This window comes from Trachypithecus francoisi, unplaced genomic scaffold (genome assembly GCF_009764315.1).
Source record: "Trachypithecus francoisi isolate TF-2019V2 unplaced genomic scaffold, Tfra_2.0 Lachesis_group6, whole genome shotgun sequence".
Classification (NCBI taxonomy): Eukaryota; Metazoa; Chordata; class Mammalia; order Primates; family Cercopithecidae; genus Trachypithecus; species Trachypithecus francoisi.
The window spans coordinates 115,225,865-115,253,649 of NW_022681471.1; the positions used below are offsets into that span (position 1 = coordinate 115,225,865).

The 27,785-nt window shown below is 39.8% G+C and overlaps 1 protein-coding gene across 1 annotated transcript in view; it reads left to right on the top strand.

Moving 5' to 3' along the window:
• BCLAF3 (BCLAF1 and THRAP3 family member 3) overlaps positions 1–27,785 on the top strand; it is an 83,731-nt gene that overhangs the window by 23,333 nt on the left and 32,613 nt on the right. Inside the window, 10 exon segments of the mRNA XM_033201034.1 lie at positions 180–254; positions 4,030–4,599; positions 4,972–5,066; positions 5,069–5,479; positions 5,482–5,632; positions 15,848–16,023; positions 17,526–17,640; positions 18,365–18,402; positions 18,405–18,427; positions 20,841–20,956. Coding sequence (XP_033056925.1) covers positions 214–254; positions 4,030–4,599; positions 4,972–5,066; positions 5,069–5,479; positions 5,482–5,632; positions 15,848–16,023; positions 17,526–17,640; positions 18,365–18,402; positions 18,405–18,427; positions 20,841–20,956 — 1,736 coding nt within the window. The 5' untranslated portion in view covers positions 180–213.

Sequence of the window (27,785 nt, forward strand, 5' to 3'; positions counted from 1 at the left end):
CTGATTTAATTCATTTTATCCTGACAACATTCCAATAAGAAGGGGTGCTGTTATTATTTCCATGTTATAGATGAGGAAACTGAGGCACAAAGGGTTAAGTAAATTGGCAGCATTTGCTGTGTTTTAGATCAAATTGTAGGCTCTTTCTACAAACTTGCTAATCCTGTGTTTCTTTGCAGTGTAAAAAGTGGATAGTGGCTCACGTGTCAAAGGATGGCACGGTCACGATCTAGATCCCCCAGGTGGAAACACAGGTGAGCAGTTCTTAGCAGAGTAAGCTTGGATTTGGGATGTGCTGTGACTTTCAATTTCACCAGTACTAGTAAACACTTAATAAGCTCATGACACCTGGTTATTCACAGTAGGTACTTTATCATAGTAGAGGTTGTATTTCTACATTCTAGTAGCTGACAGCTTTGTTTAATCATAGAAGGTAGCTAGAGTTAATCCATAATGAAAAGCAAAGCAGTGGCCACAGCAGGAGAGAGTGAGAAATATCTTTGAGAGTATTACATTTTTTGAATTAGTGAGTAGTTTAGAACTCCTCAGTATGGATTTCATTTTATTTTTTCATAATTAATATGTTTAAAGAAATTTCGAGGTAGAAAATTGGGAGTTTCCTTTTGAATAGTTTGATTATAGTCCATTTCTCCTCTTTCCAGCTTGGTAGTATCAAAAGTATGTATCATTAGATTGGAGCAATTTAACCAGTCTTTATTGTACACCTGCTACAGGCAGGTTCTTGGTCTACAAAAGCAAATATGCCATCTTCTGTGGCTTCAGCAAGCACGTGGTTGGGCTTTGAGATTGACACCATGGCCAACTATGATACAGTGGGGAAAGTGCTGTGCTACTTATTGGGACAAAGGATTCTGGATTTTCAGGGAGGAAATAATTGTGTTTTTGTGGAGGGAAATGGGGGTACTAAGAAAGTCTTCAAAGAAGAGATGAAAACAATTTTATCTGGGCATTTCAGATGTATAGAACTTCTAAAAGCAGAAAGAGTGAAGAGAAGTATTCTAGTTAAGGGGGAGAGCAGAAGCAAAGGCACCGAGCTGTAAATGTGACTAGTATTTTCTGAGACTTAAAAAGGACCATCATTTCACACAAAAAAGACAGACCAAGATTTTTCATGTTATGATAACTTGCCCATTTTGCTTATGCGTTTTGGTTATGCAGTAACTAATCAAGCTTTTGTCAACAGTTTTCATTTTGTAATTCACAGGAGCAACTTGTAATGGCAAGGAATTTGAGAAAGAAAAGGGAATGTAAAGAAGTGAATGATTTTAAAAGGGTATCACAGAGGTCTTTTTGTTTTTTTTTTTTTTGAGATGGAGTCTCGCTCAGTCGCCCAGGCTGGAGTGCAGTGGTGCGATCTCGGCTCACTGCAAGCTCCGGCTCCGAGGTTCACGCCATTCTCCTGCATCAGCCTCCCGAGTAGCTGGGACTACAGGCACCCGCCACTGCACCCAGCTAATTTTTTGTATTTTTAGTAGAGACGGGGTTTCACTGTGTTAGCCAGGATGGTCTTGATCTCCTGTCCTCGTGATCTGCCTGCTTCGGCCTCCCAGAGTGCTGGATTACAGGCGTGAGCCACCACTCCTGGCCCACAGAGGTCTTTTCTTGATAAGACAAAAGCCGCTGGTGAGGGGCACAAGAGACCCTGCCAAGCTCAGTGCCTGATTTCCAGGTTCCTTCTCAGGTTTCTTTGTTAAGAACTATAAAGGATCTGATATTTTACCCTACTTGAGAACTAACACATTATTAGCCTGCCACAGGACACTCTTGGGTCAGACTCAAAGGCCTTTATTACTCAGAGTACAGCAAGCAGCTTGAGCTTCGTGTTCCTGTCATTCCCCTCTGGGTCCCATGAGGGCTGGCACCGCAGAGCCACTGACTGGGTGCATGCTGTGAGGCAGCGAGCTTTCCATACAGGCAGTGCGGTTACAGTACAACTGAGGAACATGAGTCCCTTATCAGGGGCTGCAAATAATGGACAGCAAACACATCAACCCTTTTCCCTGAGGGAGACCCTATCTCTATCTTGCAACACTGCCTTAGAACAAAGGCTGTCAGTGCCTCTGCTCAAAAGGCGCTCACAAGGCGTGCAGAACTCAAGAGACTGTGGAGAATTGTCTCCCAACAGACTCCTTGAGTCTTTTTTGTTCCTTTAGGAAAACCAAAAACATTAGCAACTATTCCAGCAACCTTCTTCAGAAGAAAGGGACACTATGCTATAAAACATATAAAATATCATGTCAAACCAATATTGAATGTGAAGTAAGGATTAAAAGTAAGTTATTGGGAATTCCATCCAGACTGGAAGACCTTTGACTCTGGCTGCCATCTTTTCTCCTTGGCTATGAAAGAGATGAAATCTTCCAGGAAGTCCTCAGAAGCCCCAGTTGCTTCCTCCTGTGATGAGGTATAGCCAGCTGGATGGCAGAGTTTCTGCTTTAGCTAAATAACACTTACTGGTATGTCTAGCTTGGTGACTCCAGAGGGCAATATTGCCAAGTTCAATATATACATGAGGAAGGTAGATCTACCTCCTTTATTGTAGGGAGGGCACAGACTTATCATCGAAAGAAAAGGGATTCACTCATGGTTGCACCAACTCCATGGCAGCTTCTAAGAGAGAGCCATAACAGAAGCTGCAAGGATCGCTTCCTCATTGATTAGAAGACATTAAACCCTCAGGGAGGAGATGGAGAAATTGGGCAGGTCAGATGGGGGGAAAGGTCCCCAGGTACAAAATGGAACTGTATTGTGTCCCAGATAGTGGCACACCTCTCTTTACGTCTAGGCAACCCAAATTGGTTTCCCTGAATACAGAAGCCTTAATGTTGGCAATGCTGAGGTACGGAGAAGGTAGTTCCAGAAAGGATGTGCTGTCCCTGGAGAGCATTATAGCTACTTTAAAGTATAACTTCACCAAAGTTACAAGCTCTGTTTGAACAGCACATCTTTCCGTCGATATGCAAAGGAACAGATCCGGGAACAAAAAGCAACTTACCTATGTTAGAGGTATTTCTGGAGGAATTAAGCATGAGATTCAAGTCTTTTTTTTTTTTTTTTTTTTTTTTTTTTTTTTGAGGCGGAGTCTCGCTCTGTCGCCCGGACTGGAGTGCAGTGGCCGGATCTCAGCTCACTGCAAGCTCCGCCTCCCGGGTTCACGCCATTCTCCTGCCTCAGCCTCCCGAGTAGCTGGGACTACAGGCGCCCGCCACCTCGCCCGGCTAGTTTTTTTGTATTTTTAGTAGAGACGGGGTTTCACTGTGTTAGCCAGGATGGTCTCGATCTCCTGACCTCGTGATCCACCCGTCTCGGCCTCCCAAAGTGCTGGGATTACAGGCTTGAGCCACCGCGCCCGGCCGAGATTCAAGTCTTAAGAGCCTCTTGTTCCCCCTTCTCCTCGGTTGAGTACATATGTTTTGCTCCTTGATACAACCTTAGTAGAGAAAGTAGACAATCAACTGGAGAAACTCTGGGCCTGGCTTGGTTCTGAGTTTGAATTGTAGCATCATTAAATCTTAGACTCTAATTTATTGTCAGAGGTGATATTCAGTTTGCTGGAGACCCTCCTACACATTGATTTGTGTGAGTCTTGCCTTCCTGCTTGTTTCTTACCTGGCTTTTGAGCAGGATGTAAGCTTTTGCTGACTGGCCCTTTGAAGTCACTGCATCTTCTTTTGCCATTACTTTGCTGTCAGCAGTCTTCTAAAATGGATCCTGCTGTGTACCTAAGCTGGCCCTCCTCCAATGGGAAAGGTGTGCTCAGCTCATTTGGATAAGCACATGGGATACCTTAGTTCAGATGGAAAGAGTATGCTTGTTGATTGGGCAGTACTATAGTCAGACCCCCAAATGTACAATTTAGAATGCAGATGTAGCAAATTGATGAATTTAGTTTGAGTGGAAGAAGCTGAAGGATCCTAGGAAAAGCAACTGTTTTTGGTAGGTCATATTAAGACACACTTAGTTGATTATCTTTAAATGGATTACACTTTTCTGTGTTTGTTTACATAGGTCTTTATCGCCAGTACCTAGAAATGCTGAACACTACAAGCAAAGACATTCGCACGGGCATTATGGCTGTGAATATAGGAAGGATCCAAAAAGACCCGTCGCTTGGAGAATGGACAGTGAGAAACATGGACAGAGTAAACCAAGGATTCCCTCTCGTGGAAATATATATTACCAGTCTTATGAACATAGATCACCTTCCCCTAACATAAGAAACTCTTTAGAAAATGTTTATATGTATAAGCCTCACCGAGGATATTCGCCTGGAAGAGGGGACAGTAACAGGAGAGCTCAGTATATGCCCAAATACTCAGAGGGTATACCCTACAAAGAGCATGAGAGGAATTCTTATCCCCAGAAAGTGCAAGGAGGGTATAGTCCTGATGACCACAGAGTTAGAGGAAGTGGAAAAGGGGGGAAACCACCTCAGAGGTCAATAGCAGATTCTTTTAGATTTGAAGGAAAGTGGCATGAAGATGAGTTGAGGCACCAGAGGATACAAGAAGAAAAATACTCCCAGTCAACTAGAAGAGGCTCTGAAGACTTTGAGACAAGGAGCTCATTTCAGAAGAGGTATAGGAAAACATTAAACCTGGGTAATTTGGTATAATGCCTCAAGTGAAAAGGTCTGTTTACTTTATGGTTGAAGATAACCACCTTGAAAAGCTTTTGTCTAAAAAGACAAAAAGCGTTGTAATTTAGTTACGGTGTACTGGTAGTAGTGAAGTATTTCTTTTTAGAGTAAATCATGTTGATGGCTAGAATACTTTTAAAAGATGATATTTTCCTCTTTAACTGCCTTATGCCTCTAGAATTGGCTTAAGGGATTATAGATTAACTTGCCACTGCATTCTGCTTTAAAGCCATGCTGCCCAACATTGTACACGTATAAATTATCCCTTTCTTCTCTGTATTGCAAGTGTAAACTGCTTTATGTCAACACAGGTATCCTGAGGATCGTGATTTCAGAAAATATGGACACACATCAAAAAGACCTAAAGACGTGGAGAGGTATGAAAGCAGAGAGCCTGCCAGGAATCCAAGTGGAAGCCCGAGCATTCCCTCCCACCTTACCAAGAGGACACAGACCAGTGGAACCTTGGGCCCCAGACTTATCGACATGCTGAGAGGGAACACCCTGAGACCAGTTCAGCAACCAAAGTATCCTATGACTATCGTCACAAACGTCCTAAGCTCTCGGATGGGGACCAGGACTTTTCTGATGGGAGAACTCAGAAGTACTGTAAGGAAGAAGATAGAAAATACAGTTTTCAAAAAGGCCCTGTAAATAGAGAGTTAGATTGTTTTAATACTGGAAGAGGGAGAGAGACTCAAGATGGACAAGTCAAAGAACCTTTTAAACCGTCTAAGAAAGACAGCATTGCCTGTACTTATCCAAATAAAAATGATGTTGATTTGAGGTCTAGTAATGACAAACGGAAGGAAAAAATAAAGAAGAAGGGGATTGCAGAAAAGAGAGCAATTCTTCCAGTAACCAACTTGATAAAAGTCAAAAACTTTCTGATGTGAAACCCTCGCCTATCAATCTTAGGAAGAAATCACTTACAGTTAAAGTAGATGTGAAGAAAACAGTAAATACATTCAGGTATTATCTTTGTTTCTTCTTTATGATATTTAATAATGTTTCTACAATCTTTATTTGCAGCTTCCAAAATGGAATTAATAGCGTGTTTAGAGTCCATCGAGTGGGAGGGATTGCCCAGAATTTTCCCCAAAAAAAGCCCTGTAGTGAGGCTGTTTCCTGTGATTAGTTACATGGGAGCGATTTCATGTCTCCTTGTTTCCACATCCTATCTCCAGATGCTTCTTGGATGTGGGGCATTCTGTGGAGTTGTTCCTCTTTACAAATTCACTTGTTTTTATGCTGCCAGGTTTTCCTTATCCAAGGATTAGCTGGATAGAGTTCAAGAAAACCTAGTCCTTGCTCAGTTTCTCAGAGCCTGTGCTTTCTGTTGCCTGAGATTCAGAGAATTTTTTGAGCTGAAAGGGACCTTAGCAGGACCTAGTTTTATACCGGAGGAAAGCGCGGCCCTGAGAGATGAAGTGACTTGTCTAAGTCAGAGTGGCTTGGGCTCAAATCCATGTGTTCCCTTATGACTCAATGAGGCAGGTGACTTAATGTGGTTTTTGCTGCCATCTCAAAATGACTGGGGCTCAACCAACTAGATTCTCCCAGGTAGAGGAAATTACACCATAATCTGAGAAGATGCCTATTTATAAGACATTTACTTTAGCCCTTAATGATTCTTTAAAAAAATAGACTATTGTTGTTATAGGTTACATTCTCTTAAAGCAGACTCATGTGCTTTGTTCCTCGACAAATATTACTTCCATTTAGTGTATGTAATAAGGCACTACAGTTGGCCTAAAACTAAATGACCAAAACTGTTCATGACCTTAATATGCTACCAGTATGTGAATGAAGAGGGGTGGGCCATGTTGATTTGGTATGTTTATATTCATGCTTGACTCATTTGTATTTGAACCAAAAATGAGAGAAAACAAAATCCAAAGGGTAGAATGGGGAGGGAGGTAAACCCACAAGTCCTTTTTTGTAAAACAAAATATTTTTTGTTCCCTTTTCTTTTCTCTCCTTTTCTTTTGGGACAAGGTCTTGCTGTGTTGCCCAGGCTGGAGTGCAGTGGCCTGATCACAGCTCACTGTAACCTCAAACTCCTGGGCTCAGATGATCCTCCTGCCTCTCCTGTGTTGACCTCCTGAGTATCTAGGACTATAGGTGCATGCCACCATGCCCAGCTAATTTTTTTCTTTTTTTGTAGAGACGGAATCTTGCTATGTTGCCCAGGCTGGTCTCAAACTCCTGGCCTCAAACAATCCTCTCACCTCGGCCTCCCAGAGCACTGGCATTACCAGCCTGAGCCACTGTACCTGGCCTCTGTTCCTTTACTTAAATTTAGACATGGCAACACCCCACCTCATAGTTCTTTTGCATTCATTGCACTTGTAGAAAATATTTTTAAATATACGTATGTGCATTTATATATGTGCTCAGAAAGCATTTATAAGTATGATTATATTACAGAAAGTTCAAGAAATAAAGGGGGGACTCATCCATAATTCTATTACTATACAACAATTTTATTTGCATTTTATCTAGTTATTTTTCTATGTATATTTATACATGACTGCTGTGGTATCATATTAATAATTTTGTATCTTTTTACATATGTCTTAAATAATTTTGTGCTATTATATCTCCTACTAGTTCTTCATCTTAAAAGCACAAAAGCTTCTGTAAGTACCAAGTTTAAGAATGTTACCTTAAGGGCTGGGCACAGTAGCTCATGCCTGTAATCGGAGCACTTTGGGAAACTGAGGTCGGAGGGTCGCTTGAGCTCAGGAGTTTGAGGCTGCAGTGAGCCATCATCGTGCCATCGCACCTCAGCCTGGGCAATAGAGTGAGACTCTGTCTCAAAAAAAAAAAAAAGAAAAAAAAAGGAAGGGGAGCTTGGATTATTGGATTACATTCTGATGGCTATGAGATATACATATATAACATATAGCATACACGCTTTTCTTTGTTTCTTTTTTTCTTTTCGAGACAGGGTCATGCTCTGTCACCCAGACTGGAGTGCAGTGGTGTGATCATGGCTCACTGCAGCCTTGAACTCCTGGGCTCAAGTGATTCTCCTGCATCAGCCTTCTGAGTAGCTGGGACTACAGGCGTGCACCACCACACCCAGCTAATAAAAAAATATTTTGTAGAGATAGAAATCTTGCTATGTTGCCCAGGCTGGTCTCAATCTCATGGCCTCATGCAATCCTCCCTCCTTGGCCTCCCGAAACACTGGGATTACAGGCATGAGCCACCGTACCCAGCCTTAAGCTTTTTTTCTATGCAACGTTCTATTTTGAAAATGTTCAAATATACAGAAAAGCTGAAAGAATTCTACAGTGGGCCAGGCGCGGTGGCTCAAGCCTGTAATCCCAGCACTTTGGGAGGCCGAGATGAGACGGGCGGATCACGAGGTCAGGAGATCGAGACCATCCTGGCTAACACAGTGAAACCCCGTTTCTACTAAAAAATACAAAAAAAAGAGCCGGGCGAGGTGGCGGGCGCCTGTAGTCCCAGCTACTCTGGAGGCTGAGGCAGGAGAATGGCGTAAACCCGGGAGGCGGAGCTTGCAGTGAGCTGAGATCCGGCCACTGCACTCCAGCCCGGGCGACAGAGCGAGACTCCGTCTCAAAAAAAAAAAAAAAAAAAAAAAAGAATTCTACAGTAACGCCCGTATACTTACCACCTAAAGTCTACAATTAACAGTTTACTTTCATAATTACAAATGTGTCTATTCATCTATTGTTCCACCTTATTTTTTGGATATTTTTCAAAGTAAGTTGCAAATGTCAGGACACTCCCATTTAGATCTACCTTATACATTTTTGTTTACAGTTCTTCTTTTTTCTTTTGAGGTAAAATTATATACAATCAAATGCATACAAATTTTTAACTTTTTAATAAAAGTAATGATGTGGCCAGGTGCAATGGCTCACACCTGTAATCCCAGCATTTGTGGGAGACTGGGGCAGGCTGATTGCTTAAGCTCAGCAGTTCGAGACCAGCCTAGGCAACATGATGAAACCCCACCTCTACAAAAAATACAAAAATTAGCTGGGTGTGGTGACATGTGCCTGTAGTCCCAGCTTCTTGGGAGGCTGGGATGGGAAGATTGGCTTGAGTCTGGAAGATCGAGACTGCAGTGAGCCATGTTTGTGCCACTGCACTCCAGCCTGGGTGACAAAGTGAGACCCGTCTCAAAAATTAAAAGTAAAAATATAAAAGTAATGATACCCCCATGTTTAATAATGAAGTGTGTTATAGTGAAAAGAGAATTTAAAAATTGTAACACTTTTAAAGAATGCTAGATATACCAGTTTTGAAGAGTTTTATTTTAATAGACCTCATTAGAGATACTGAACAGTTAATTTATAATTTGATATGAGAAATGGAAGCTTGATCTTTATCATGTGTCACAAAAATGAGCTTAAAATGGAAGCTGCTGCATCTTTTATTTTGAATTTATAAACTATGATTTTGTGAAATCTCATAATCTGTCACTGGGGTCTGGCAGCATACCAGGGCCATTTGAATACCTGCCCAGGGCCTGCAGGATGGCTTGTGTAATAACCTCCACTGCAAATCCTCTCTGTTCAAAGACCTGAAAAATAAATAACTGAGCAATACGTGCATCTTTTCAGTATGATAAAGCGTCATAGTCAACAAAATCTTTATTTCCTGGTGAATGGGTTATGGATGAATTTTGTGGTTTGGATTTAATTGTATGTGGACTGATCCATAAGACAAAGATAATGCCCTCAGTAGAATTATGTTTTCTTTTTTTTTTTTTTTTTTTTTTTTTTTTTTTTTTTTTTTTTTTTTTTTTTTTTGAGGCGGTGTCTCGCTCTGTCGCCCGGACTGGAGTGCAGTGGCCGGATCTCAGCTCACTGCAAGCTCCGCCTCCCGGGTTCACGCCATTCTCCTGCCTCAGCCTCCCGAGCAGCTGGGACTACAGGCGCCCGCCACCTCGCCAGCTATTTTTTTTTGTATTTTTTAGTAGAGACGGGTTTCACCGTGTTAGCCAGGATGGTCTCGATCTCCTGACCTCGTGATCCGCCCGTCTCGGCCTCCCAAAGTGCTGGGATTACAGGCTTGAGCCACCGCGCCCGGCCGAATTATGTTTTCATCTATTAATATAAATTAGATTTTTGTTTTCTAGAAAAGAGTAAAATAATCATAGAGTGCAGAGAGAACTTTATGTATTGGTTAACATCTAGAGAGTTCATCTGCTTTTTTTTGGAAATGCTAAAATGGTTAATTTTGTGCACTTGTTTACTTAGCTTTGGTTGAGAATTGATATTTGTTATCCCATTTATCAGTGTGGTTGAAAACAAAGGTTATCACTCTGTGAGTTTTTTAGATTCTAGTTTGTATCTAGAACAGCAGTAGGTAAACACTTGCTTGAATGTTCACCGCATAGTTAATACTTCTGTTAAGAAAGAGTGTATTCTAATTATCTGTCAGAAACTTCATTATCAGAAATTACATCTGAGTCATAATTATATGTTTCAGAATGTAAGTTAGGGAATCACAGTATGAAAATTTCTACTAAGTTGTTACATATGCAAAACATTAACTGTTGTATATATGCATCTGAAAGTTTTGGGCAGACAAATGCAGGTGTTAGTTAATGTTGGGCTAAGTGGGTGAGGGATTGACCCTTGGCTAGGCCAGGAAGGAAGAGGAGGAGGAAGAGGGAGAAGGGAAGAGGGAGGAGGGAGGAGGTGGTACTAATATCTGGAGCAGAATAAGCTGCTGCTGATGGATCAGAGGCTTCTTTGATCTCCTGGGAAGCTGATACGAGACACCTGGGACATGGGGAAGGTTATCCATCAGCATTCATGGCTATCAGAGTTGATGGTGGACTAAGTACATTGGCCACATTTGCTTCTAATCCTTTATTTCCCACTGAAGAGACACAGAGCCTCTCTACCCCTATCAGCTCTTTTCCCACTTTGAAAGGGGATGAGGTGGGTGATGGGCCCCAGAGGACATTGGAACCCTGACACTCTGAGGAAATGGGTGTCATGCAGGCAGGGAACAATGTGAAAAGCCATAACTGAGATTGAAGGAAGGGAACCTAGTCACATAAGTTCACCTATGATGGACACTGTTCTGCTGGAGGCAAAATAAGCTGCAGGTGGGGATATTTTTTATACCCAGACCTGCCATCTTGCTGTTATGTAGCATAAAAAACTAAAGTTCTCCCCTACTTTAATTTCTCATGTGCATTTTAAAATCAAAAATTAATTGAGAGAAGGTTCCCTTTCGTTCCTATTTTTGACCCTAGCTTCTCTTGGTGTCTCTTAGGAGGCCTTGTATAGGGATTCTGTTGGCAGTTAGAGTGCACAGGTTTTGTCTTCCTGTGGACCACTGATCAGCTTTGTGACATTGGGCAGGTCACTTGGCTATAACCTTTTGGGCCCAAATTAGCCTGCAGTTCCTCCTGGCTCTATGAGTCTGCTTGGCTTGGCCATGTGTTGGTGACCATTGAAGCTGAGTCGACAGACACATGGAGGATCATCATGTTCATCTCTGAACTTTATATTTGAGATTTTATATTAAAAATATTAAATTTAAATTGATCTAAGTTAAGCAAAAAATAAAAATAAAAAAAGCCAAGAAAGTTAAAAAAACAAAATTAAATTGGCCTCAGTTAAAATGTTGAAGTCTGGCTGGGCATGGTGGCCCATGCGTGTAATCCCAGCACTTTGGGAGGCCGAGGCAGGCAGATCCCTTGAGCTCAGGAGTTTGAGACTAGCCTGCGTAACATAGTAAAACTCCATCTCTACAAAAAATACAAAAATTAGCCAGGTGTAGTGGTGCACACTTGTAGTCCCAACTAATCAGGAGGCCAAAGTGGGAGGTTGGCTTGAGGAGACAGAGGTTGCAGTGAGCCGAGATTGTGCCACTGCCCTCCAGCCTGGGTGACAGAGCCAGACCCTGTCTCAAAAATAAAAATAAAAATAAAATGTTGAAGTCCTCTCTCTCGCTCTCTCGCTCTCTCTCTCTCTCTCTCTCTCTCTCTTGCTCTGTCACCCAAGCTGGCGTGCAGTGCTGTGATCACGGTTCACTACAGCCTTGATGTCCTAGGCTCTAGCAATCCTCCCACCTCAGCCTCTCGAGTAGCTGGGACTATAGGCACACACCAACATGCCTGGCTAATTTTTTTTTTTTAATTTTTAGTCGAGATGAGGTCTTGCTATGTTACCCAGGCTGGTCTTGAACTCCTGAGCTCAAGCAATCCTCCTGCCTTGGCCTCTGAAACTGTTCAGCCTCTCGAGTAGCTGGGATTACAGGCGTGAGCCACTGCACTTGACCTTATCATCTCTTTAGCTGAAACACTCATTTCAAATTGACCAAGTCATTTTTGATTCATTATTTATTCATTCAGTGGATATTTTTTGAGGACCTACCCTGTGTGAGACAGTCTGTTAAGGTGCCCTGGGACTAGAGAGCTGCATACGATTAGGTTTCTCCTCCTTTGGTTTATTGGAGTGCATGTGTGACTCAGCAGAAGATGGGTGGTACCAAGCTGGGAAATTGAAGAGAGCATCATGTAGTTGACATGTGAGCTAGGCTTCAAAGGCTGGTGTATTTCATACACATGGAGATGAGGCAAAAGAAATTTTATATTTACAGGTTAACAATGGCAGTAAAACATACACAGGAACTTTGACCTGTGTGGTTTTGAGCAGTGAAAAGGAATAGAGGGAAAGAAGACTGAAAGGTAAGAATGCTGCAACTGCCAGCCGGATTTGACATTATCAGCTGATAGGAGAGGGCCGGCGCCCAGTTCTGGCTGCCAGAGGGTTGCCGTCTATGAGGTAGACTGAATACATGTTGGGACTGGGGAGGCCCACTAGAGGACTTTTGTGCAAAAAGTATTGAGATGCGGAATGAGGGGAGGAATAATCTCCCTGAACCTTTTCCCTCAACTCCACAATTTCTAAATTTGTTCTTAGGAAGACAGGAGCAAATTATATACAGTCATGCATTGCTCAACGATGGGGATACGTTCTGAGAAATGTCTTGTTAGGCGGTTTTGCCACTTTCTGAAGATCATAGAGTGTATTTACACAAACCTAGATGATGTAACCTGTTACACACCTAGGCTATATGGTAGAGCCTATTGCTTCTAGGCTACAAACCTGCACAGCATGTTACTGTACTGAATACTGTAGGCAACTGTAACACATCAGTAACTAGTCGTGTATCTAAACATATCTAAACCTAGAAAAGGTACACTAGAAATACAGTACCACCATCATTTAAGTGGTCATTAATGGAAACGTCGTTATGCTGCATGTGACTGTAATTGGGAAAGTGCTTTATATGAGCTGTAGGATGCTGTATGAAATGTTATTAGTTGAAAGAAGACAGAAAGGAAAACTCTATATGTGTCATATGGATTTTGATATATATGAGAAGCTTCCAGAGGGCAGGGGAATCTGTGGTTTTGGCTGCTGTTGGTTTTTTGTTGCTGTTTTGCCATGCAGTTCGTTCTTTGATGAGTCCTAAGTATGTACAACAAGAAATTAAGGTTTAATGTAGCTTTTTATGTTTTCTTGGTTATTACCCACAACGCTCAGAGAACATCAGTGGAAATATCCTTAAACAGAAAAATAAACGGGGAAAGTGCAGTCGAGGGAACAAAGGATCTTCGAAGATTTAATGAAACTAGTACTAGAAATAGTATTAGAATAGAGATTTTTGGCTGTATTTTAATTTTTTAAATTGTCTAAAATGCATCTCAAATGAGAACATTTGATCTTTTTAGCTTAACTACTTGCTTTGCGGGTATTTCCTGAAATTATTAACTTGTTAATCAATCCATACCATAGAAAATAGTAAAAAGTAAAATGTGAACCAAAAGATGATTACATTTACAATATAAATATTTAGGACATTTTGCATTCTCATATCTAAAGAGGGGTTTTCTTGTACCAAAAGTATCATAATTATTTTTAAAAGACTAAAATTTGGAGGTTTTACTATGTTAATGTATATTTTCTAGAAAATGATAATTTTAATTTTTTCTTAAATATCTTTTAGTAGAGGAACTCTAGGATAAATTTTAAGGGATAACAAGTTTAAACACTAAGATTTCAGGAATTAAATATATATAGCTTCATAGTTAAAAGTATATAACTCCTGCAGATTGAGGATTGAGCATGGAGTGGGGACAAGAGTTTCAGCAGTAATTTGTAAGAAATTTTAAGTAAATGTTAATAATTACCCATTGGAAAACTGAACATCTTTATCAGCTTATTCCTTTTGGGATAAACTGAGGCTGCCAGAAAAAACCTTATCAACTGATCTCCTCTTGCGTATGGACCATTTGTATAGTTCTATTTAAATATACTAGTTTCCTCCTATAAAATGTTCTTAAAGGCTATTTTTTTTTTTTTTTTGGGTATGGCACAGGAATTTTGTAACTTTAAACCCCCTTAAACAGAGAGCTTTGTAATCTTTGTTAGTGGAGGTCGTTACGGGGTGTTCTAACATTTGCCAGCAAATGTCTCTTAGCTAGTTATCACATACACAGTGGGAAGCTTGGAACAAATTAGGAGGAAAGAAGGGAAATGCGCCTTCTTTCTAATGAAAGTCCTTCTAATGAATCAACGAAACCACAGCAGTGCGGTCAACCTGCTGCATGGTTACATTTCTGTGTTTCTGCCTTGGCACGGAGTTGTCCCTGGCAATGCTGGTCTGAGAGCAGGGAGCACGGAAAGTCAGATGGAAGCATTTCCTCTGATAAGTTATAAATAGACACTGCAAAACCATTTTATTAGAGGAGCTAAAATTTTTAAAGAATATCTGTAAGCCCCTTATAACCCTGCAGCAGTTTAGATATATGGCTGTTACATGACTTAAATAAATACATATGTGCATGCATGCACTCGTACCCCCAGACACATCTGTCTGTTTGCTTTCTGCTATATGATGAGCTATTCCAGTGGTGCTCTGTTATTTAAAACATACTTCAGGGCTCTCTTTCGGATTTATCTTCTGAGCCTGTAATGTAGCCATTAAGAACCCCAGCAGTTGCAAATGTCAATTCTTTGGACAATGAACTTGATTTTTGAGAAGAGCCAAAAGCAATTTAGAGTTAAGTACAGAGGAATAAGATAGGTACAAGCTGATTAGTGCCATTTTGGGTCCAAAATGAGATATAATTATAAAATAATGAGAAAATTTCTTCATTGATGCATAAAGTACCTCCAGACAAGAATTTCTGAGTAGTTTAAAGCAAGCACAGCATTCTTGGAATAAGGTATAGTTTTTCATTACAACTCTTGGAAGATGTGTTCATTTGAATGCTCATCTCTGGGATGTGAGACAAAGCAACCAAGACGTCCATTGTCTCAGGGTTGTGGCCCTTCCCCATAGGGCTGTTGTAAAGATGAAATGAGATAATGTTGGTAAGCTCTAAGCCCCCAGGTTTGGCACGTGGTAAGCCCTCAATAATAGTTAGCTCTGTATCATAACCATTAGTTTGTAAAAGTACTTAGAGGTCAGGAGAGCTCTTAACAAAAGTTATAAGATTCAGAAGGCATTAAAGTGGTAAGATAGCCGGGGTTATATAATAAATGGTAGTATTTCTTTATGGGTACATTGAGGGTGAACACTGTAGCTGGTGTTAATGATTATAACTTTGCCTAACAGCTAAGACTATTTTCTGAGAATTTAGTGAGACTTTGTATTTAAGTTAATCTCTTAACAGAATTTTATTTCAAAATACAGTTCTAAGCTTATTACTGTATAAAGATATAAGGATTTTTATTAAGTTAGAGAGGTTCTTATGTTTGATACCGGCTTTTTAAAGTGTGGTAGTATTTCAAGATAAAATAATTTTGCTGGACTAACAATGTTTTGGCCATTTGGAAGTAGAAAATAATCTAATCAATTACATTTTGCATAGTAAGTGTCTTGAATACCTTGTGTTTTTGAAGTAAAAATTGTTTCACTTAGAATTTGAAGGATTTTATTATTAAAGTGGCAAATATTTAATGACCTCTGATTTGAAAGAACTCAGAGCCATGTATCTGTAGTTAATTTCTCCTACTTGTTATTGTACATGTTTTATGGCATGGAATTTAGTGCCTTAATTATAAGAAAAGATATACATCTTTTTAGTTTTGTAGCTATCTTAATTTTTGATAAATTCTTTTCTCCACAAAATAGTTTCAAATTTAGTTAAACATTTGCAAATTATTCTAGGGTTGCTTCTAGCTATTCCACAGAGAGACAGATGTCACATGATTTGGTTGCTGTTGGCAGGAAAAGTGAGAACTTTCATCCAGTGTTTGAACATCTTGACTCAACTCAGAATACTGAAAACAAACCTACAGGAGAATTTGCTCAGGAAATCATAACAATAATCCATCAAGTTAAAGGTTGGTATATTTTGCACATACATTAGGGATAACACAAAAGTAATATAGTAACTTTTCACAAGATACAGGTAAACACCTGCAGTATAGTTTAATAGTAATTAATACTTCATTGTAAGCTAGACTGTGAATTAGGAAATCTTTTGAAGAGAGTATCAGGCATTCATTTGAGCCTAGTTGTTCTTTATATGTAGTTCCAATAACCTTGTGCTTCAAGTGTTAGTAGATTGGAATTGCAAGTTAGAAAGGGAGAGGCTGGCTGCTGCAAAAGACAAGACATACTGAGAGCAGTAAGAAACAATAACTGGGAACCTAACAGAGAGGAAAAAGCAACAAAAATAGATAGGAAACTCAAGAAATCAGGACGCCTAGATCATTTTATGATTCTTAAAGCCCCCTGACGGCATTATTAGGACTTTGAATCTTAAGGGTGATGCTGAGTGATCAATGAAACTTCTAGTTTGCTTTGGCATTCTTTATGTCTGGGAGTTGCGTAATAAATACCTTTAATGGTTTGCATTAAATTATTTTGTTTTTGCTCCTGGCGCGTTTCCATTAATTGGAAAATTCAGTGATATAGAACAACTTTCCCCAGTGATGCTACACAAATAAGGCAATTGTAGGTATTACAAGCTGGAGGCCTTCAAGAATTAAAAATTTTTTATTTTGTACTTCCTACTAGACAATTGCATTAATCTTTCTTACCTTCATAAAATATATTTTGAAAATGAGGTGTTTTTTTTCTCTGCGTCCCTCAAACTGAGGCATGTATTTACTTTAAAGCACATAGTTTGTCTGAAACAGTTCATCCTCTCAGCTCCAGTCCCTCTCACCCAAAGGAAATGTGATTCTTGGCAGAAATGGAGCTGATTTGCAGAAAAATCCAGGAGATTGTCCCAGAACAGAAACAGTAAATTAGGGAAGAGGATTGCTTAAGTAGCATTCTGATGGGCCAAGTGTGTTCTCTTTCTCTGTATCCTATTAAAAGTGTGTAGCATAGCTGATTTCTAAATGTTTTCATGCACTTTAATGTGAATTAAAGTAAAGTGGCATTAGAAGGCCTTCTGTGATATGCAGACATAACAGTTAGTATTTGTTTGAAATTGTTTTGATGTTTCAGGCTTGTTTTTGAAGTTACTTTTTATTTTCATTCAACTGTGAAGCTCTGTGCCATCTTTACTTTCCAGATATAGTAAGTCTTACCTTGGAGAAGAAAAGTCCTTGCTTTGAAAGAGCCATTGTCTTTTCCCCTGGACAAGTAAGCAGACATGTCAGATAGAAAGAAAATTCTTTGATTAATAAATCAGGCGTTTTTACTCTTGTTTGGGCTTGGGAAGGCACGTGAGCGCTACAAATTAGTCTGCGAAATAAGTTTGGGTCGCACATATTTTTAAGAGAAAGCAGGTTGAATTTTAAAAAATAATCCCTTCTTTCTGTGCTTATATGTAATCTTTTAAGTGAAATCAGCTTAACATTGAGATAAAACTGTTTGTTTCCCTTTTCAGCAAATTATTTTCCATCACCTGGCATTACTTTACATGAGCGTTTCTCAACAATGCAAGATACACACAAGGCAGATGTAAATGAAATTACATTGAATTCAGATCCAGAAATACACAGGTAATGATTGATTACCATATTATACCCATTTAACTAATGGGGATAAACCTCAGAAAATATTTGGGAAGTGCTGCTTTCTGAACCTGCTCACCTGGGCTTGCTGTAGACTCTAGGATTCCATTTTCTTCACAAAAATAATAGGATAATCCAAGCATTATCTGGCCACTGCACTTTGATGGAATGAATAGGATGCACTGAAAACATTGACTAGCATTGTTAAAATGTGTAGGACTTTGAAAATACTTACATACCTAACTTCACTTCTGCTGTCAATAGTAATTGCTGCCTGAGGTCCTCAGTAGAAGAATGAAAGACGTTGCTAAGCCATTGAAATCATAGGTTGCTTCATGTGGTCACAAATAGGTGTTCTGAGGGCAGCCAGATGAAACCGTGTGTCTTCTGCTGGCACTTGTTGGAGCAGATGGTGTACCCTGTCTTGTGAGCTGATTTGAATACATGTGAGAATGCGGTGTATCGCCAGAGCAAAGGTTGAGATTACACAGACTACTGATTTGAGAACCACTAAATCTTCCCTGTAATATGATTCATAGGATATGAATATCCTGGGAGACTGCCATATAGGTGAAAAACTATCTGGTAGCAAGTTTCTTTTGCTTTCTCCAAAACATACTAGCTTTATTTCAAATTCTATTCTGTAATAGTAGAATCAAGGTATCAGTGTATAACATAATTATTTAATTGTACTATGCCTTTATTATTTTAGGAGAATAGATATGTCTTTGGCTGAGCTTCAGAATAAACAGCTGTGATCTATGAATCGGAACAGGTTAGTGAATACAATTTTTGATGAGAAATTATCTTGTTGTTGGTATACTAATGGCAAGGAGATTGGTGGTTGGGAGAGAAAAGGGAGTTACAGTACATGAAGAAGGAGGATTGAAACCCAGGAATCTGAAATTAAAAAGCTCTTCAGGTGATTCTGACTATCAGTCAGGTTGGAGTGAGAACACTGACAAAAGACAAAAATATTCCCTAAGAGGGACAGTCCCTAAGGATAACAGCTTTGTAAAATTGACACGCAATTACAGCATTTGATATTCGTCCCCAAACTCCACACTGTAAAGCTTATGGAAAGTATATTAGATACCTATTTTTTTTTTAAAGCAATCTTGTGGAATATATTTTTAAATTGTACATGGAATGAATGCACAGGAACAAAATTTCATTTGATATTGCCCTTCTGTTTACTGCAGAATGTACGAAACATTCTGTGGAATATGACTAGCAAAATAAGGGAAATAAGGGACTAAATTTCTTTATTCATGTGTTGTGTGTGGTTCCCATCCAACACCTCCCCTCCCACCTCCCCTTTCTTTGCTAATTAAAAAGACTGTCTTGACTAGCCAGGAGGGAAGAAAACTGGCTCTTGTTTTAGAAGAATTATATCAAGTTCTAAAAGAACTGCTAATTTATTCATTGAGAATAAGAGTTTTTGTAGATGAGATATTTTAATACATTTCTGATAGAATATATAATAATTTTTTTCACTTGTGAAATGATTATAATTTTTGCTGAATTTATGGAGATAGGTTAATTTGTTGAACAAATGATATTTTCAGACAATTTCTAATCATCAAAGTCCTATAATCAACTTACAGGAAATCTGTGCTGTTTTTGAAAATCACCTATGATTTAGTCATTTAACACAAATATTATTTGATCATCTTTTCTGGCAGTCTTACAGCTTGCATTTTATGTAGTCACTGTCATAGTATATGTAGTTTATATGCTTTTTTCTTTTTACTTGATCCATAATAACATTCCTTTTATGTAAAATCTCTGAATTCGCCATGACCTTTTATGATTGAGGCTTTTTAAATTTTGTTTTGAGACAGAGTCCTGGTCTCACCCAGGCTGGAGTACAGTGGTACAATCATGGCTCACTGCAGCCTTGACCTCCTGGGCTCAAGTGATCCTCCCACCTCAGCCTCCTGAGTAGCTAGGACTACAGACATGTACTACCACGCCCGGCTAATTTTTGTATTTTTTGTAGAGACAGGGTTTTTCCATGTTGCCCAGGCTGGTCTTGAACTCCTGGACTCAAGGGATCCACCCACCTCGTCCTCTCAAAGTGCTGGGATTACAGGCGTGAGCCACTGCACCTGATCCTTGTTAAGTTTTAATTAACTTTTTTCTTTTTTTTTTTTTTTTTGAGACAGAGTCTCACTCTGTCACCCAGGCTGGAGTGCAGTGGCGTGATCTCAGCTCACTGCAACCTCCACCTCCCAGTTTCAAGCCATTCTCCTGCCTCAGCCTCGCAAGTAGCTGGGATTACAGGCACCCATCATCACACCCGGCTAATTTTTGTATTTTTGGTAGAGATGGGGTTTCACCATGTTGGCCAGGCTGGTCTTGAACTCCTATTCAAATGATCCACCCACTTCAGCCTCCCAAAGTGCTGGGATTACTGGCATGAGCCACTGCACCTGGCCTAATTAACTTTTTTCAATAAGCACTTTTTGGCCGGGTGCGGTGGCTCACACCTGTAATCCCAGCACTTTGGGAGGCTGAGGCGGGCAGATCATGAGGTCAGGAGATCAGACCAGCCTCGCTAATAGGGTGAAACCCCGTCTCTACTAAAATACAAAAAAAAATTAGCCAGGCGTAGTGGCGGGTGCCTGTAGTCCCAGCCACTTGGGAGACTGAGGCAGGAGAATGGCGTGATCCCGGGAGGCAGAGCTTGCAGTGAGCCAAGATCGTGCCACTGCACTCCTGCCTGGGCGAGACTCTGTCTTAAAAAAAAAAATAAAAAAGCACTTTTTTATGTTGACTTCCACATAGTCTTTATTACCATAAGTTAAATGATTGTATATTATTCTTTTGACTTAAGCTTACCATGATTTATTTACTCATTCTTCCCTTCCTCTTAATTTTTTTTTTACGTTTGATTAGCTTCTATTTTTTGTTATTTTAAATATACTATTTTGAATCTGTTTAGGTAGATAATCTTTTCTTTGGGTTAGAGTCTCACAGGTGGGAATCCTGGTTCAATGTTAGGAGCTTTTCTGACTGTTTATTGTCAGTTGTGTCTCAAAATATCTGTATTCGTTTATAATACCATTAGCAGGATGAATACAAGATAACTTATCTAGGACTTGTATTTAAGGTTCTTGTTAGATATGGTCTTTGTGCAAACTAACAGTAATGTGAATGGTTTGTCTTCTGTCCAAATTCCTCAGACTCTGATCAAAATAATAGATCCGAATGACCTACGACATGACATTGAAAGAAGGCGAAAAGAACGGTTACAGAATGAAGATGAGCACATTTTTCACATAGCTAGTGCTGCAGAGAGGTAATCAGTAGATGACAAACATCCTGTTATCAGGGAGCTTTGGGTTTTACCATATTTTTACATTTTTTGTGTGATGATAATTTTCATTTTAATATAGGGATTTGCTCCTTCAAATCCGTCTTACATGTTTAAGTGAAATCTATTAAAATGTTTCCAGGTTATTCAGTGATTATCATATGTGGTTTGATTTAAACAACAAAAAGTATGGGGTAGGTGGGTATTTGAGGTCTTTATAATTCTGAAGAGGAGTGTTACCGCTTTTAGAATGTTAGCAGGAGGCAGGACTGGCAAGTTTGCGGACTATTTAGCTTGAGCTGATTGAAACTCTGATACATTCTGCACTTTAGATTCTGGGTTAGTCTTTGAATAGTAGAAAATTTCCTGAAGTCAGTACAGTTATCTTTTGGGACTCTTTGTGGATGTCTGTACTGGATAATTGTGGATAACTGTACTGACAAAAAGTGAAAAAAGTCTACATTTTGTGGATATCGTCCATGAAATTGAGGCAGGCGTAGTAGAAAATGCAGAGGAGACCTAAGTTTGAATCTCATCTCTCTCACTTTACAAGCTGACCAATCTTGGATAAATTTGCTTGGTCTCTGGAGCCTCTTCATCTGTCAAATGATGTTAAAATCAATTTATGCTATGGGGCAGTTATGAATTTTAAATGAGCTGGCACATGTGAAGTACTTATGTCATATATGGCAAATAGATCCTCAGTAGATTTTTCTTTCTTAACCTCATACTTCTGTTTAGGGGGCCTCAGTAGTCTAGATCAACCCCAGTTTATCTCTAGTTCTGAATACCATGTGGATGGAACTCATGGCAACTCTGGAGCCCCATATGATTATGAGGTATAATTGAACAGGACAGCATTTCCAGTTCACTTGAGTTCTTACACTACTTGGATCTCCCAAAAAGTGAGACTGTAAGAATACAAAGAGACAGTGCTAATTGTTTTTCCGTAATCTTTTGTATCAAATTGGTAAGATACTGTATTTGACAAGACCTTTAAGTCAAGTCTGTAGCTAACTAGGTCAGAATATGTGGACTTGATTCTGACAATAAGTTCAGGACTAATTAAAACATGGTGAAATGATGTGTTGAGGCATATAAAACAATTGAAAATGAAAGAGTAAAAATGTCCCTTGCTGTGTGAAAGTCTCCAGTCTCCTAATACGATATGGTTAATGCCTGACATGACTGTGCTCCTTAATGACACAAGCTCTCTGTCATGCTTTCCTTGACTCAACAAGTGTAAGAAACCCCGAGTACCAAGAAACAGGTTTTAAAAACAGATTTAAGACAATCAGCATAGTTTAAAGATTGTAAGATGCTTTAGGATGTATCTTTACCCCTTGACGTGATGAAGAACTTGAGCGCTGGAGTTGGACCTGAGTTCAGTGCCTGGCTCTTAGATTCCTAGCTATGTGACCGACTTTGTGCAGATTATTTTGTCTCTGGCTCCTCAAAGTCTGTAAAATAGGGATAAGAGTTGTACTTACCTCACAGTGGTGATTAAAATTAAGTAAAGTGATGAGTGTAAGGTAAAGTAACTGGTCAGCATTAAGTACTGTGAATGCTAGCTTTGAGGACAGTGTGATAGCGTGCAAGGATGTGTTCCTACAAGCTGTCTTTTGCTGGGTCCGTTGGATTATTTTATTTGTATTGGATAGGTGGTGAGGCACAGTGGAGCCATGAAGAGTTTTTAAAAGTGAGACATTACTTAACATTCATCCTGCAAAAGTAAGCAATTCAGTAGTTTTTAGTATATTCACGAACTTATGCAACCATCATTACTATCTAATTCCAAAACATTTCATCACCCCAAAAGTAAACCCTCTACCCATTAGCTGCCACACTCCCTGCCCCATTTCTCCTTCCCCCTTAGTCCCTGGCAACCACTGTTCTATTTTCTGTATCTATGGATTTGTGTAATCCTGACATTTCATATAATCATTTTTTTGTTGTTGTTGTTTTGAGACAGGGTCTCTGTCACCCAGGGTGGAGTACAGAGGCATGATCACAGCTCACTGCAGCCTCGACCTTCCGTGAGGCTCAGGTGATTCTCCCACCTCAGCCTCCCGAGCATCTGGGACCACAGGCTCCTGCCAGCACGCCCGGCTGATTTTTCGTATTTTTTTTTTTTTTTTTTTTTTGTAGAGATGGGGTTTCACCATGTTGCCCAGGCTGGTCTCAAACTCCTGCGCTCAAGGGATCCACCCGCCTCAGTCTCCCAAAGTGCTGAGAGTACAGGCATGAGCCACCACACCTGGCCTGACATTTCATATAAATACGATAATAGAATATGTGGCCTCTCGTAACTGACTTCTTTCCTATAGCATAATGTTTTTAATGTTCATCCCTGTTGTAGCATGAGAATTCTTATGTATGGCTGAATAATATTCCATTGTATGGCTGTATCGTATTTTGTTGATCCATTCACCAGTTGATGGACATTTGGGTTGTTTCCACTTTTTGTCTATTGTGAATAACTGTGCTGTGAACATTTGTGTGCAAGTTTTTGTGCAGATACCTGTTTTCATTTCTCTTCAATATATGGCTAGGAGTGGAATTGGTGAGTTTGGTGGTTACTCTATGATTAACTTTTTGAGGAACTGCCAGACTGTTTTCCAAAGTGGCTGGACTATTTCACACTTCCACCAGCAGCATGTGAAGGGCCCAGTTGCTCCACATCGTCGCCAACTCTTATTATTCATCTCTCACTTTATCCTAATTCAATTTCCTTATTTAAATAAGAAAAATATTTTATCATTGTATCTTAGAAATTCAGTTTATAAAAATTGACCTCATTATATATTATGTTTTTATATAAACTTTTAATGTCAAGTCAGGGCAGTTTCCACAGAAATGTGAAAGAAATGAAACATGATGCGATCATAAGTCATAGGATGTAGTGATTTCTCACCTGTGCGGTTTTCCCTCAAAAAATTGTATGCAGCCTCTTTGTCTGTGTTTGCTCACTGGTGTATCCCCACGGCCCTGAGCTCAGTTCATGTTTGTTGAATGAATGGATGAAGAGTTTCCAAAAGAGTAGACAAGACAGGCCGGGCACGGTGGCTCAAGCCTGTAATCCCAGCACTTTGGGAGGCCGAGGCGGGTGGATCACGAGGTCAGGAGATTGAGACCATCCTGGCTAACATGGTGAAACCCCGTCTCTACTAAAAATACAAAAAAAAAAAACTAGCCGGGCGTGGTGGCGGGTGTCTGTAGTCCCAGCTACTCGGAGGCTGAGGCGGGAGAATGGCGTGAACCCGGGAGGTGGAGCTTGCAGTGAGCCGAGATCCGGCCACTGTACTCCAGCCTGGGCGACACAGCGAGACTCCGTCTCAAAAAAAAAAAAAAAAAAAAAAGAGTAGACAAGACAGAGGATACCTAAATTGTAATGCATTTAGATTTAGGTTACTATTCCCTGATGCCTTAGGATCTTTCACAAGCAAGTCTAACACTTGGGGATTCTGTCTAGCCTCTAGGACCCATCTGTTCTCTGCAGGTGCTCCTTAACTTATGATAAGGCAACATCCCGATAACCCATTGTAAAGTAAAAAAATTGCAAGTCAAACCATTGTAAGTTCAGGATGGTCTGGATTTGCTTCCACTTCTTACCCGTTTCTTACTCTAATGTCTCCATGTTTTCTCCTGACACACTATTTCTGCCTTTTCTAACTGTAGTTACTAAGTTTCCTACAATGTAAATGAGTTGTTTTATTATAGAAGTATGGAGTGTGTTTGATAAAGTAGCTTAAAAATAGTATCAGTGGACTTGAAGAGGACATCAAACTGCCAAGAATTTCTTTTATTTTTTATTTTTTAACAAGGAGTTGGAAGGACAGTCTGTCGTTTAAGCTGGGCAGGTTACGGGAAAACATCAGTTTTTATTCTTGCTATTGCAACAGTCATAATCTATACTGAAGTAGAGTACACTTTATAAAGATATTATATTCATATAGTCAACAGGTATTTATATATTGATTTCTTTGTTCTAGTTACTGTTCTAAGGACTGGGGATATAATGAAAAACTATATACAAACCTTTGTCTTTATGTTACTTATAATTTAGTAGTAGAAGAAAGAAAATAAATACATGTCAGTGGAGTGATAGGTGAAAATAAGGCAGAAGAGGAAATTTGATAGCAAAGAGTGACGTGTGATATGGTTTTATTTACGGTGGTCATGGAGTACACTTACGACTTTTTAAAAAATGTAGCTGGGTTGTGAATTAAATGAGGGAGTTAGCCATAGGATTATTTGAGAGGATAGTATTTCAAGAGAGGGAACAGCAAAAGCAAAGACCTTAAGACAGGTGCATGCCTGCTTTTGTTTAAGGAATAGAAAGGGGGACAGTGGGGTTGTGACAGGGTAGTAAAGGGAGAGAGTTAGTAGGTGAGGCCAGTCACGAAGGGCTTTGAAGAACTGAAGGACATGAAGACTTTGTATTTTATTCTGGATGAAGTTAGAAACATTTTGGGTTGTAACCAGAGAAGAGACATAATCTCACTTAAATTTTAAAAGGATCACTCTGGTTGCTGGGTGGAGAATGGACTGTAAGAGCTAGAGAAAAAAAGTATTTCCTTCTTAAATAATAAAAAAAGATTAGAGGTAGGAAATCTACATGATAGGGTCGACACAGTAGAGTGGACGCATCAGGGAACCAGGCTGCTTAGATCTTCTTCCTCTCATATCCTCTGTATGTAGCATCTGCCTCATGATCCAATATGGGTATCTGTGCTTTAGCCATCATGTCCTCATTCTAGCCTTTCCTTTAAAGACTTCTTGAAATTTACACATGATAACTTGTCCAAAATTTAGTCCCATGGCTATGCCTAGCTGCAGGGCAGCTGGGAAATAGATTCTTTAATCTGAGCATTCATTTGCCTGGTCAAAAATCAAATATCAAAGGATTTAATTTTTGTATTGTGACAAAATAGACATATCCTAAATTTACCATTTTAACCATTTTGAAGTGTAAAATTCATTGACATTGAGTATATTCACTTGTACAATCATCACCAGATGTTTGTATCCACTTTCAGAACTTTTTCATCTTCACAAACAGTAACTCTGTTTCCGTTGAATAATAACTCCTCATGCTCTCCTCGCTGCAGCCCCTGGTAACCTCTGTTCTTTCTGTCCATATGAATTTGCCTATTGTGGGTATCTAAGTAGAATCAGACAATATTTGTCCTTTTGTCTCTGGCTTCTTTCACTTAGCATAGTGTTTTCAGGGTCAATCCATGTTGTATCATGTGTCAGAATTTCATTCCTTTTTTAAAAAAATTCGTTCTAAGGCTGAATAATACTCCATTGTATGGCTGTACTACATTTTGTTTATCTGTTTTTCTGTTGGTGGACATTTGTATTGCTTTCACCCTTTGGCTATTGTAAATAGTGCTGTTATGAGCATTGGTATTGTCATCTTTTTGGTTATAGCCATCCTAGTTAGTGTAAAGTGGTATCTCATTGTAGTTTTCATGTGCATTTCTCTGATGACTAATGATGTTGAGCATCTTTCCATGTGCTTATTGGCCATTGGTATGTTTTTGGAGAAATTTCTATTCAAATCCTTTGCCTATTTTAAAATCAAAGTCTTTTTATTGTTGAGGTGTAGGAGTTCTTTGTATATTCTGCATACAGCACCCTTATCAGATACATGCTTTGCAAAGAGAATTTTTAAAAATCCATTGCTTTGTTTGTTGAAGTAGTCATATACACTAATGGTAATCATTTGGAAAAATATAATAAAGTATAAAATCAAAAATATAAGGCATTCCTGATTTTACCAGTCAGAGATGACCACTGTTAATATTTAGTACATTTCTTGTCATTTATTTTTTTCTGAGCACATATGTGTATATTTTAAATAGTTGAAATTATCCTCAATATACAGCTTTCCACTTTACTCTTTTGACCTATTGTCGTCAGCGTTTTGACAAAACATAGGCCTTTTTAACATTTGAAAAAACCCTGAGTGTCTATTTCATGTCAGATTCTGGGATCAGAGCTGGGGCCACAAAATGAATCATCCGCAGTGCTTCCTCTGAAGGAATAGCAGCTTGTCCTGTTAAACAGACAGGTACACCAATAGTTACAAATACAGAGTGATAGGTGTTAAGACCCAAAAATGGTACATGTGCACATAGCAGGGAGTACCTAGTTCACCTCAGAAGGGTTTAGGAAACTCTTCCTTGAAGAGGTACAAATGGATCTAAATCTTTTGTTTGTTTGTTTGTTTTTTGTTTTTTGTTTTTGAGACGGAGTCTCGCTCTGTCGCCCAGGCTGGAGTGCAGTGGCCGGATTTCAGCTCACGGCAAGCTCCGCCTCCCGGGTTCACGCCATTCTCCTGCCTCAGCCTCCCGAGTAGCTGGGACTACAGGCGCCCGCCACCTCGCCCGGCTAGTTTTTTGTATTTTTTAGTAGAGACAGGGTTTCACCGGGTTAGCCAGGATGGTCTCGATCTCCTGACTTCGTGATCTGCCCGTCTCGGCTTCCCAAAGTGCTGGGATTACCGGCTTGAGCCACTGCGCCCGGCCGCGGATCTAAATCTTTAAGTTAATCTAAGTAGAGAAAATGGTCACAGAAGGAACTGCACATGCAAAGGTGTAGAAGCAGGAGAGATTGCTGTGTGCCGGGAACTACATGAACTTCAATATTCCCGGCTGGGCACGGTGGCTCACGCCTGTAATCCCAGCACTTTGGGAGGCCAAGGTGGATGGATCACTTGAGGTCAGGAGTTCAAGACCAGCCTGGTCAACGTGGTGAAACCCCGTCTCTACTAAAAATAAAAAAAATTAGCGGGGCATGATGGCGC